General features: G+C 38.5%; 1 protein-coding gene across 1 annotated transcript; it reads right to left on the bottom strand.

The window, feature by feature from the left end:
• madcam1 (mucosal vascular addressin cell adhesion molecule 1) lies at window positions 1-8,387 on the bottom strand. The gene is made up of 5 exons (XM_002939768.5): window positions 7,518-8,387; window positions 6,865-7,134; window positions 5,799-6,110; window positions 2,509-3,255; window positions 1-585 (listed from the first exon to the last, which is right to left on the bottom strand). The coding sequence occupies exons 1-5, from the start codon at window positions 7,576-7,578 to the stop codon at window positions 392-394; spliced, it is 1,584 nt and encodes a 527-aa protein (XP_002939814.3). The 5' UTR covers window positions 7,579-8,387; the 3' UTR covers window positions 1-391.
• Window positions 8,388-12,371: the final 3,984 nt, after the last annotated feature.

Here is a 12,371-nt window from a genome sequence, read left to right as displayed (position 1 = left end):
TATAATGAATAATATATATAGCCATCTTTTTTTTTTTTTGGAGAAATTGGCTCCCTATTAAAGCCAGAGATGCAATAAAAATTAATAATAAGAAAAGTATATTCCTAAATGACAAACACAGATAATTTTGATTACAAAAATAGAAATAACATTTTATTATTCTAAGTTTGCCACTGGCAAATCACATTATATGTAGGACTTAACATGAAGTCAGTACAGAATCTATTTTACAGCATAGTAAAATGCTGCAGTTTAGCGATAGTTGTTATTTTAAAGTCTATTGTCACAGTTTTGACTGCAAAAGGAACATTCCATCTGCTTTTCGTAGGCTCTGTAGGCTTGTTTCTAACAGATAGCCCAATCTTAGTCTTTTGTCTCAAATGCTATGGCATCATGGTGAGTTTAAATGTAAGAACTGCCTATTGGAAATCCCATTCTGCTTGACCGACCAACTCTGCTCAGGATACAGCTGTTTAGGTATGAAGGAGCCTTTCTGTTTCAAGGCTCTCCAAAGTCGAAATGAGAGCATAAGGCTTCCTATTAGGCCAAATGCTGGGACAATGGTCCAGGTTAATGCCAATCCATCTGAAAGACAGAAAAAGAATAAGTGACTTTTGCTGTTTCTGACTGCACAGAATACAGGACAGAGGGGGTAAATGCACCATAAGCACAGCAAACTTAAACAGCATCAATGGAATTATTCTGCCAGGAAACCAGACCCAGAAAAACAAGGTGACCATGGAGAACACAGAATGGGTGGTGAGTCATGGGTGCTCTATGTGTGTTTAATATTCAGTGCCTGTTGAGAACAACTACCTACTTGCCTCATCCATTGATTTGGGGCATTTCCACACTTAGGAAATGGCAAAACTGTGATATCAACCAAAGAAGCACAGTTGGCTATTCTCATTTTTTTATTGTCAAAGGGAAAATAAGATAAATGTTCACATTTGATGTTGGGTAGTCAGGACCCAGTGCTGCAAAACAACATTGCTAATAACTAAATAAGCATGCAAAAGACTAGAATTAAAACCACCACTAGGTTTAAAGCTTGTCACAGGGCTACTGTATGTGCTTGGATGCACATCAGCCCTGAGACACAAACGTACTACTGAAGCTGCCCTGAACTTGAACCTGAATTTTAGTTTACATGATAAAATGCTTATGAGGGCATTTAATAAGCCAACCAGGAATTATCTATCACAAGACATTTGGGAAAATGTGCCAGGGAAACACCAGAGGAAATACAAAAGAGCAGAGAGGTCAGACAGGCTCCTTCAGATAGGCATTTGCTTATGTATGTGTGGAACCATCTGGGGATAGAGGAAAGAGTACTTATATAACACTTACAATAAGAGAGCATTGTTTGTCGCTTTTAAGCCTATGGTTCCAGTTGAGTCATGTTTTGCAGTATGTTGTACACATCTACATAACTAATAGCAGCGGAATGGACCTCCTGCATTTCTCTAAAATTTAAATTCTTGAAAAACTGCCTTGTATACCATTAGCTTCAGACTCTCTGAATTAGCTTGTACAGTAAAGGATATACATACATACACCAGTAAATAATGGTTCAGTGACAGTAAGAATGAGGAAGTCATGACCCCCCCAGACACTCCTGGAGTAGGTCTCATGATCCTACAGATCAAAGTTTGCTCAGTGATTGTAATAACTTATCTGACAGCCTGGGCTGGTGCTCCTGTCATGTATGTTGTGTGAGCACTGGCTCATGCACAGTGAAGTGAAAAGGCACAGTATACACCTAAGAGCACCTTTGCTAAATATTAACACAATAAGTAGGATTTTTTTTTAAATTTTTTTAAAATTTTTTCTATTGTTTACATTTAAGAAATTCTATATTTTCCTATTTTTTTGCAATTATACATCACTAATTTAAAAGTGAACTCGCCTTACCCTTCCTTTATAAACAGGGCAATTTGCTCAGAGCTCCCTATCTATCTTTGAACAGCCTGTCCTGTTAGTAAAGCTACATATAAGAGCATATAGGAGCAGGAGGGTACACTGGATGTTCAGCCTGCTTCCCTGTCTGGGTCTTGTAGGGTGTACAGTACACCCAGTATGCCCTCACCCTAACTACCCTTTGTGGGCTGACACTTTAACAAATGGTATTTCTTCCTGATCAGCCAGGGCTTAGATGAGATACTTAAATATGGCTGGCTCAAGACAGTAATTTAGATATTCCAGTTATGTATGTATATTTCCTGTGTTTCTTTCATTAACAGGATACTTTCTAAATACCTTGGCTGGCTTTGTTAACTCTTACATGGCCTGTATCATAAAATATAATAATATATTTATATAATATAATGCCTGGTAAAATCAGGACCCTTAAAAAGAATTTAAAATAAATTTATGATATAAAAATACCAGGTTTCAGACAATTCTGCCAGAGTTAATAAAGTAATTTTTTAGTCAGGAGTATTAGTGTATTTACCATGTATTGCAGGTCAAGGACCTCCTTTACTGAAGCACAGAAAGCAAACTTACCTTTTGGAACTGTTGTGATAGGAATTTCATTTGTAGCAGGGATCTCTTGGGAAGACTCAAATTGACCTATTGTAGTAGGACTAGGAGAAGGGCTTAGTCGTACCCAACTATTCGGCATGCTACTTTGAGGAACAGGTGGTAATGGTGTGGATGGATGTTCAACAGACATCGTTTGGGTTGTTGTCCCTTCTGCAGAAATAGATGAAAGGCTTTCCATCTTGAGATTACCTGGTTGGGTGTTATAAGAATGAATAGATGTTTGGCTTTCTTTCATGGTGCTACCATGTTCAGTAGTATGAGAGGCAAGAGAGACAGATGAAGTTCCTTGAAAGCCAGTGAGGGTTTTGAAATACCTTAGAATGTTAATATTTGTGCTAACAGTTTTGGTTGTGTTTCTTTTAATGGCAGATACTGTTTGAAAGACCTTCTGAAATGCAGTTGGCATGGCTGTTGTAAACCTTCTGACAGGATGGCTACTGTGGTTTTCTTCACTGACTGGCAAGATGCTGCTTGGTATAGTTGCAGTTATAAGCTGCGTGTGACTCTCTGATGGACTTTTCAGAACAGCCTGTGTGCCAGTGTCCATGGGTAACTTGGACTCATATTCTTGTGTAGGATTCAAAACTTTGTGCAAGGTTTTAGTGTATCCTTTAGAGGATGGGACAGTATAGATGATGGTCGAACTTTCTGCACTGGTGGCGTGGAGGCCTACAGTTTGGGAGGTGACTGCATTTATGACAGTTGTATCTTAAAAAGAAAAAATACTTTTGTAAGAATAAATTTTACAATATGTGTGATATTTGACTCAACAGGTTAGTGTTAAAGGAGAAGGAAAGGTTAAAACTAGGTAAAGCTTTATCAGAAAGGTCTATGTAAATACAGGCATAAACACTTACAGTAGTTCTATGTAAATGCAGGCATAAATACTTACAGTAGGTCTATGTAAATGCAGGCATAAACACTTACAGTAGGTCTATGTAAATACAGGCATAAACACTTACAGTAGTTCTATCTAAATGCAGGCATAAATACTTACAGTAGGTCTATGTAAATACAGGCATAAACACGTAAAGTATTGCTGCTTAGAGTCCTCTGTGAAAAGAAACACTGCATTCTCTTTCTTCCTTTCTGTACACATACATTCCTGTGTCAGACGTCCTTCTCTAAACTCAGGGCATGGCATGAGCCTGCACAGCTTGCTCCTCTCTTCCCTTCCCTTCTCCCTCCTGCCCCCTCCCTGCTGTAATCTGAGCCCAGAGCTGTTCAAGGCAGCAGCGAGAGACACAAGCAGCAGGAGAGATGCAGGAAGGGAAGTCATGTCAGACCAAGCTAAAAAGGCAGCTGCTATCTTAAATAGAGAGAGGATCTAGGGCTGTTTACTTAGGTATGGTAAAGCATTCTACAAAATAAATATTGTGTTCTAACTTGCACTATTGTAACAAATCTATTGGCAATAAATAAGTCTCAGTAACTTTCCTTCTTCTTTAGGGTAAAGAAACACAGAGCTAGAAGTAGCAGTTACTTGTCCCGGCTACAAAAATACGATAATACTGATCATTTACTGACATTTAGGCTAATGTCCCATGGTATGAAAGGCATTTCGGAGCGGTTAGTCACCCACAGTAGCAGAGATCTATCATGACTAACCACTCCAAAATGCCTTTCCGTCGGCAACAAAGGGAATCACCAGCGAATAGGCCTACTTTGATTTTCTGCAGAGCAAAGTTACCTCCTGCAGGCAATTTTTCTGGTGCAAGACAATAAACATTTGCCAAATCCCTTGGGTAAAGGGAGTAAAAGGTAAGCTGAGTTCTAGGTGGACTCCTACAGTAGTTCTGTCCTTGAAGCTAGGGTGACCAATTGTTTAACTTAACCAATTGTTTAACTTTAGCAAGGTGTAATGCTAAAGGTTTCTGTAGTCTGGTAATTGTTTGAATCATAAACTAAAAACCCCTGTTTTTGGAACTTTATGCACAAAATGAATGTTTGAAGCTAATTTGGCTAGGGCAGTTGTATATCCAGTACACTTTACACTTTACTAATGCTTTATCCTTGAAGTGCTCAAACAGCACCTTTTGTATTTTTAGCAGTTTAATACTGCTGTAGGCCAAGCTTACATTATTTGCAGCATCTCTACCCCATCCCTTTTAAATTGGTCTTAAGCCTTTAAAATGGGTGTTGGTCTTAGAGATCTTTAAAACCTGCAGCAGGGGTGGAAAAATTCTTAAAAACTTAATAAAAAACTTACTAAAACTGTATGCATTCAAACAAAATAATTTACTAATAAAAAATAAAAAGCAAATTTGGCCAAGTTAGTTGTACTTCTATAATTATATACTTATACTTTAATTACTTTTGGAGTGCTCCTACAATCCTCCAGACTCAGACAGGTAATCTGTGGGTTCTGGGTAATGCCAGAGTGGCTGCTGTAAGATGCCATAGACGGACACTATTTAGTGGGCTGGTGGGGGCGCTGTTTAGGCGTCTGTGTGCTTGTAATAACAGGGACTTTATTTTGAGTCCAGACCTTGTACAAGACTTTTTTTTGCCCACTATGTACCTTGGCTCCCATATTAGGCAAGCCTGCAGGTAAAAGGGGAATGCTTTTACTTTGGCCAGATCAGGTGCACTTCCATTATATTTTGGAGTGCTCCCCAACCCCCTTCATCTGCATTTCTGTACTTAAGTAGCGTTTTTCTGCATGAAGAAAACTTTCATGTGGATGTAGCACCTCTCTACCCATCCCTAATCTATCTCCTTAAAAAGCAGAAAGCGTGGAGGAAAAGTCTATGAAAACCATTGCTTTGGACTTGGCAATCTCTCCTGTAAAAGGTAATAGCAGGGGAGGATTAAGCCTGTGACCAATGTATGGCAGCCTATGAAAGTATTATCAGAGGTAAATAGTTAGGACCACCATATGGAGTTTAACTTGACGTGGTATGGTGGCTTGTCAATTTTATAATTATACCTTTGTAATTAAAAACTTCTGTTTTTGAAAGAGTATAAACATACACATACAGTCTATTAAATTTCTAGTGAAACAGGGGAACAGGGAATGTACATTTATCATCTCATTTGTTTGTCTGCTCAACAAAGGGGACACTGAGCAAAATGCAGAGGGCACTAGTACTAAAAGTGCTGTAAGCAGATAAACATAACAAGAAGAACTATGAAATTGAGAAGAATGGAAAACAACGTTGCTTAATATTATGTACCAAAATAACAGTTAATCGTACTATGAATGTGAAGTGTGTAATAAAACCATACATTTTAATTATGAATTTGAATACCTTTTGGTGGAAGGTGCAGGATTCCTTCTCTTGTAAACACATGTCCACTAAAATCTATTTCTACTTCACATCGATATGAGGTTCCTGGTGCCCACTCAGCATCTCCTGCAACTGGCAGAATCCATGTATAATAGCTTAAGCCATTCTCATCTTCATACCACTTCTCATCCTGGTTGGAGGACCTCAAACTCTCTAAACCTTTAAACCACTTGACTTTAATTTCTGATGTCACAAATGCCGCCCTCATGAAGCAATGCAGAGATGGGGGCTCTGATTCAGGGTGCGCACTAAGGAGCAGTGACTCTGGCAGGGCTGAAAGAGACAAAAATGTAGTAGTACCTAACAAGGTTTTGTAATGAATGTTAATGTAGTATACAAAGGACAACAATTAATCTTTGAAATACAGTCTTACGTGTTAATTATATATGTTAGTTAGAAAATTATACACAGGTATGGGACCTGTTATCCAGAATGCTCAGGACCTAGGTTTTCTAGGGTCTTTCTCTAATTGAGATCTCCATACCTTAAGTCTACTAAAAAGTAATTCAAACATTAATTAAATCCAACAAGATTGTTGTAATATTTGATTAAAATGGAGTCTATAGAAGATGACCTTGGAGTTTTCTGGGTAACAGGTTTCCAGATAATGGATCCTATACCAAAATTATAACATAAATGTCTGTCTGACCTTCACTTTTCTCGTCACTGCTGGTCCTTGTCATGTTCCTTGTACTTGTATTGTTTTCTGATACATGTAGTCAGAACCAGCAGTGCAAGGAATAGCACTGTTGGTTCTGTCTACATGTACCAGAGAAACAATACAAGCAGTAGTCAGCTGTCCTCCAGTTACCAAAACACCATACATGCTTTGTGACAAACAGACTTGTAAAGGAGGAGAATCAGAGAAGTGTGAAATGCATTCTGAAATATGGGAGTCTCAACATCAATAATATCTTTATAGTACTCTAATCTCACAAACACTTGTAAAGATTGTTTTTTCATACATATACAGGTATTTAAATTTTGGATTGCAAGCATTCCAGTGAATAGACAAGAGTTTCCTTACCATATACATGCAGGACCACATTGCCCATATAATGCTTTTTGTCAGCCCCAGGGCAGATTCCAACACATATCATGGTCCCCTCCATAGAGATGCTGGCATTCTGAATGTTCAGCACGCTAAAGCCTGTGCCTATATAAAGGCCTCCGAGGTTGGTATCAAGTCCCTTCCAGGCAGTAGAGCCTCCAGGGCAATTGATTGAGCAGTTAAGTTGAACTGATGCCCACAATGACACCACTGGATTTTGAGGGGCTATGGATAACTTGTACTGTGCTGTGGAGACAAAAAACAAATGGAAAACAAACTAAGAACAAATATTAAAAGGCAGAAGCCAAGAGATGTAAAAAGTGCTTGGATAAAAACAGTAAAGGAACTCTATTACAGGATATAGTGTGGGAAGGGAGATAGAGAAAATAACAAATCAAGGGAAGGAAGGGGGTCAGGTCAGCATAACATTTTAGAAGAAGTGGAACTATTCAAGAGAAACAGCTCAGCACTTTTATAGTACATTGAGGCGCACACACAAAAGATTTATGAAGGGGCCACAACATATTATCCAGATCATGAGCCAAAGCTCATAATAACAAGCTGATTTTTGCATCGATCTCCCTCACATAACAAATGAGCACATTCACTATATCAAGGGTGAGACTTACCTTGGCACAGAAAGTGATGTAGTAGATATAACAGAATGAATGAAGAGTATAAAGGAGCCATGTGTTTTTCAGGGTTTGTTTCTCCAACCTACTTCCTCACATTCTGCTCGCTTTTACCCTGCTCCTCAGTTATATATCTCTGTAAATTTGGCTAGAAATGGGGACTCTTTGGTCTGCAGGGAAATCTAGAGGATGGGGGCTGGGCAAAGATAGAGGAAGGTGTAATGAACAATGAAGAAGGAATTCCCTTCCCAAATGGGTATTAACCTAGGATATGGAAAGTGATATATTTCTGAAGAAAAGAAGATATGATTTATGAACTTTTGGTCTGCAACTTTTTATGCTTCACTATGTGAGTGTATCTAAGTATGTGTAATTTAACCGGAAGCACTGCCAAACTCACATTTAAGACCTTTGGTCATAGCAATGCTTTTGTTGGTCTAGTGCAATTTGAATTATTACGGGCTACTGGACGTATAAAATTGGATGTATTTCTCGTTCCTATTTAACTGGCACTAGATCTTAGCAATTAAACTTTTTCTGTGAGCCATAACTTGATTTAAAAGCCAATTAAAGTTTGTGCTGTGTGGGGGCGGGGGGTAAAGAATTAGAATTTTCAGTTTATCACAGAGAATCTGCTAAGACTCCATTTTTACATTAACATACTAAACTTATTTTTGGTGAGGCAGTTTTTGCACACATACCTTATAATGCAGATTGGTGATCGTCGCATGTTAAACGCTTTAGCGCACTTTAGGACATTGCCATTTTCTTTATCATATTTCTCTGTTTTGTTTCTTCACATCTGTGTAAAATTCAGTGAGTCTGTGGTAGGATCACTCAACTACATAAGTTACATAGGTTGAAAAAAGGTCCATCAAGTTCACTGCCCTCACCATGAAAAACCACCTACGTTGCTTCAAATGAAAGTTTTGTTCCTCTAATCTCAAGAGATGGCCTCTGGTGCATTGGTCATTTTTATGGGAAAAACTATATCACCTATCTTTCTATAATCTCCTCATATCCTCTAATGTACTTGTACAGAGTAATCATGTCCCCTCGCAAGCGCCTCTTTTCCAGAGAAAACAACCCCAACCTCGACAATCTAACCTCATAGTTTAAATCTTCCATCCTCTTTATCAGTTTAGTTGGCCATCACTGCACTCTCTCCAGCTCATTAATATCCTTCTTAAGTACTTGATATTTTTAGTACATGTAATAGCCTGCAGCTCTCCTAATTTACCCGATAATCTCCATGCATTAGCCAACATGCAGCTGAGATTACTACCTCTCCCTCTGATATTTACATTAGGAAGTTAGAGCTAAGATTAAAGGAACAGTAACGCCAAAAGTATATTAAAGTATTTAAAATATAATGTACTGTTACCCTGCACAGGTAAAGTTGTGTATTTGCTAAAGTAACAGTACTATAGCGTATATAAATAAGCTGCTGTGTAGCCATGGGGGCAGCCATTCAACCTGGAAAAAGGAGAAAATGCACAGGTTACATAGCAGATAACAGATAAGCTCTGTAGAATATAATGGGGCTTTATCTGTTATCTGCTATGTGCCTGTGCCTTTTCTTCTTTGAATGGCTGCCCCCATGGCTACACAGCAGCTTTGTTTATATCAACTAGAGTCTTTCTGAGGCAAACACACCAGCTGTACCAGCACAGGGCAACAGTACATTATATTGTAATTATTTTTATACACTTTCATTTTTTGGTGTTACTGTTCCTTTAATATTAGGCTGTTTCCTTTGTAACAATGGAAGCTCCTTATCTGGTAAACTGTATGCCCCCCTCACTCCTCCCCCATGACCCTTTGCTAATCCCACTGCCAGGTCTACACAAACTTTCCCATAAAATTCTAGGTCCCCCCCCCAGTCCAGTTTAAATACGCCTCCAGCCACTTAGCCATTCTCTCCCCTAGCACAGCAGACCCCCTTCTATTGAGGTGCAGTCCATCACTGCTATATAGATTGTCCCCCAAAGAAAAGTCAGCCAGTGGTCTAGGAACCCAAACCCTTCCTTCCTACACAAAGACTTTAATCACACATTTAGCTCCCTAAGCTCCCGCTGTCTCCCTAAACTTGCACGTGGCACCGCCAAAACTTCCAAAAAAATTACATTGGAGGACCTTTCCTTAATCTTGGAGCCTAGATCCCTGAATTTAATCTTTAAGGTCCTACACCTACCATTAATGTTGTCATTAGTACCAATATGTACCAAGACAGTTCATGCCCAGCCCCACCCAATTATTTGTCAACCCAATCAACCACATGCCAAACCTGGCACCAGGAAGACAGCAAACTGTTAGGTTGTAGCAATCCGGCCAACAGATTACACTGTCCACTTTCCTAATGATTGAATCCCCTATAACTACAATCTCTGTTTAGGCCTAGCTCTCCTCCCCACTACTACTATAGAAACTGGTCTCCCAGCTGTTAGAGAGATCAGCCCCATCTAGAACCACCAATCCAGAGTTCACACTCCCATCTTCTTCACACAATCTGGCAAATCTGTTGGGATGCACAAACCATGGCGCAGCCTCCCTTTTCCTTTTTCCCACACTAGACACAGACTTGGAATAAATACAAATGTTGTATCTTGTTTTAAACTCCCTTAGTTAAGTCCTGTGTTTATAACTCCACTTACAGAGCCCCACTTAAAAAGCAATCAGTTAAAGAGCACCAACCACCAGACCAAGCTACACTGGAGTCCCAGTGGTTCTATTTATGCTGTGTGTTCAAGTGCAACTAATCAAACTCCACCCATCTCAAACTGAGGGTAACTACATGTAATGCAACTTCTGGCAAACCTGCTGAAAATTCACCAAACTTTGTAATTTAGCAGCAAAAACTTTTGATAAATTAAACCCCAACAGTTAAACAACACAAATTACTTTGAATAAAGTTAATAAAATATACTTGGCCTTTTTTTTGTTGATTTGAAAAAGATGCCATTTTTTTTTTTTTTTTTTTTAACTATTAGGGGCAGATTTATCAAAACGAGTTTAGAGCTTAATACATAAAAACAAACCCACATTCTAATTTATTCCAATAGGATTTCATTATATTTATTAATTGGTGAACTCACCCACTGATAAATAAGCTTCTTAAAATCCCATAGAAATAGAACATGGATGAGTTTTTAATGTATTAAGCTCTAAACTCACATTTTTATAAATCTGCCACATAGTGTTTTCATCCTAACATATTTCAGCCTATCCACTCCCATTTATGTTTCATTTTGACTTATTACCTGCTTCCTGGTGTCTAAGGTATTTAAAGGACATGTAAACCCCACACACAAATTTAATCAGTGAACAGCCTCTTTGAAATGTTTCAATACCTGCCACTCTGGTTGCCCAGAAGTTAATAGTAAGGCTGCAGCATCCCCTTAATCACTTAGATTTCCTTCTCCTCCTGTAACCCACTCAGCCCCCTCCCTCAGGAATTTGCTTTGGCTGTTGGCTTGTGGGCATGCTCAGTTGTTCTAAGCTCAGATTACTAAACACCCCCCCCCCCCCCAGTCTAGCAGCCAATGAAGAGATGGCATTGCTGGTTCCCATAGAAACTCAGCTCTAGCTGTCTGCTTCAGTTTTTTTCTCTCCTAAGCTCAGCTTTACCATTACAGTGCTCAAACATAGCAGAACTTTTATCAGAGACAGTTGTGCCTGTGTGAGCCTGTATTCTTGATGAAATGTATGCTGAATAAGGGCCTGTGTGTGTATATGCTGTTTGCAGATATAAATGTATCTGATTATGTATCAAAGGAAAAATGGCCACTGGGTGAAAGCTGCGATTTGCTTTAGGAAAATGTGATGGTGCTTGCAAGCGGAGGGGAATGTATGCAGTACAAATGATGCCACTTGGGTGTGGGAGACGTGCCCAACTGATATACATTGTAGGCAAATGTAGGCTTTACATGTCCTTTAAGCTCTACCAAGCAGATAGCAGTACAGACGATCAGAACAAAAACCTAATAAAAATTAAAAACCCCAAAAGATTGCATCATAATATTGTGGACTTTCCTCTGTCTTACTACTCTATTCACTAAAGCTACTCACAGACAAATCAACAAACATAGCTTGACAGATCATTAGATATACTTATGTGTATAAAGAGAAATAATATTTCTTGTATGTCAAAACACTCCAGTCCACAGATCTCTCATTTTCCTCAATGTATTGTCATTTCCAAGTAGTCTCTGTTCTCTTGTGAGTTGAAAGAAAGAATGCTGTATGCATTAGGTTATCCTATATTAATAATACATTCATTTGTTTTTTATATGTGGGGTTGAATAGGAAATAATAAACAATGTGCATATAAAAGTACAGGTTTTATTATATACGGAAAAGATGTTTAGGTCAGCAAAAAATATGTTTATCTAAATATTCTGGGATGTTCTTGGCTACAAACCACACAATTTCCTTGAGGACACGCATGTTTATATTTCAGGCTCGACACAATACACTTTATTACGGGAAGGGTTAGCTGTGGAAAGGGTTAGTTGGTGAAGGTATCATAAAATAGTGTAGGAGAGCCCTGTAACCTCAGAGAGAGAGAGAGAGATCAGTAACATGAACAGGCTCCAAAATGCTGTACTGTAATGGATCTTTGCCATTTCTGATACCGATTTAGGACATATTATAAATGATAGCATTAAATTACAATATGACATTTAGAACATATATTTATTCATGTAAAAAGGACTTTATACTTCTGGTCCTTATTTGTTAGTAGTGGCATATACTTTTTATCAAGTGTGTATGTGTAGATTCAGGATGCTTTCTTTTAAACTGGAAAACTAAAAGCATATTTAAAAAAAAAAAAAACTCACTGAAAACATG

This window comes from Xenopus tropicalis, chromosome 1 (assembly GCF_000004195.4).
Source record: "Xenopus tropicalis strain Nigerian chromosome 1, UCB_Xtro_10.0, whole genome shotgun sequence".
NCBI lineage: Eukaryota > Metazoa > Chordata > Amphibia > Anura > Pipidae > Xenopus > Xenopus tropicalis.
The sequence above is the reverse complement of the archived record's forward strand: the minus strand, read 5'-3'. Positions and strand labels throughout refer to the sequence as shown.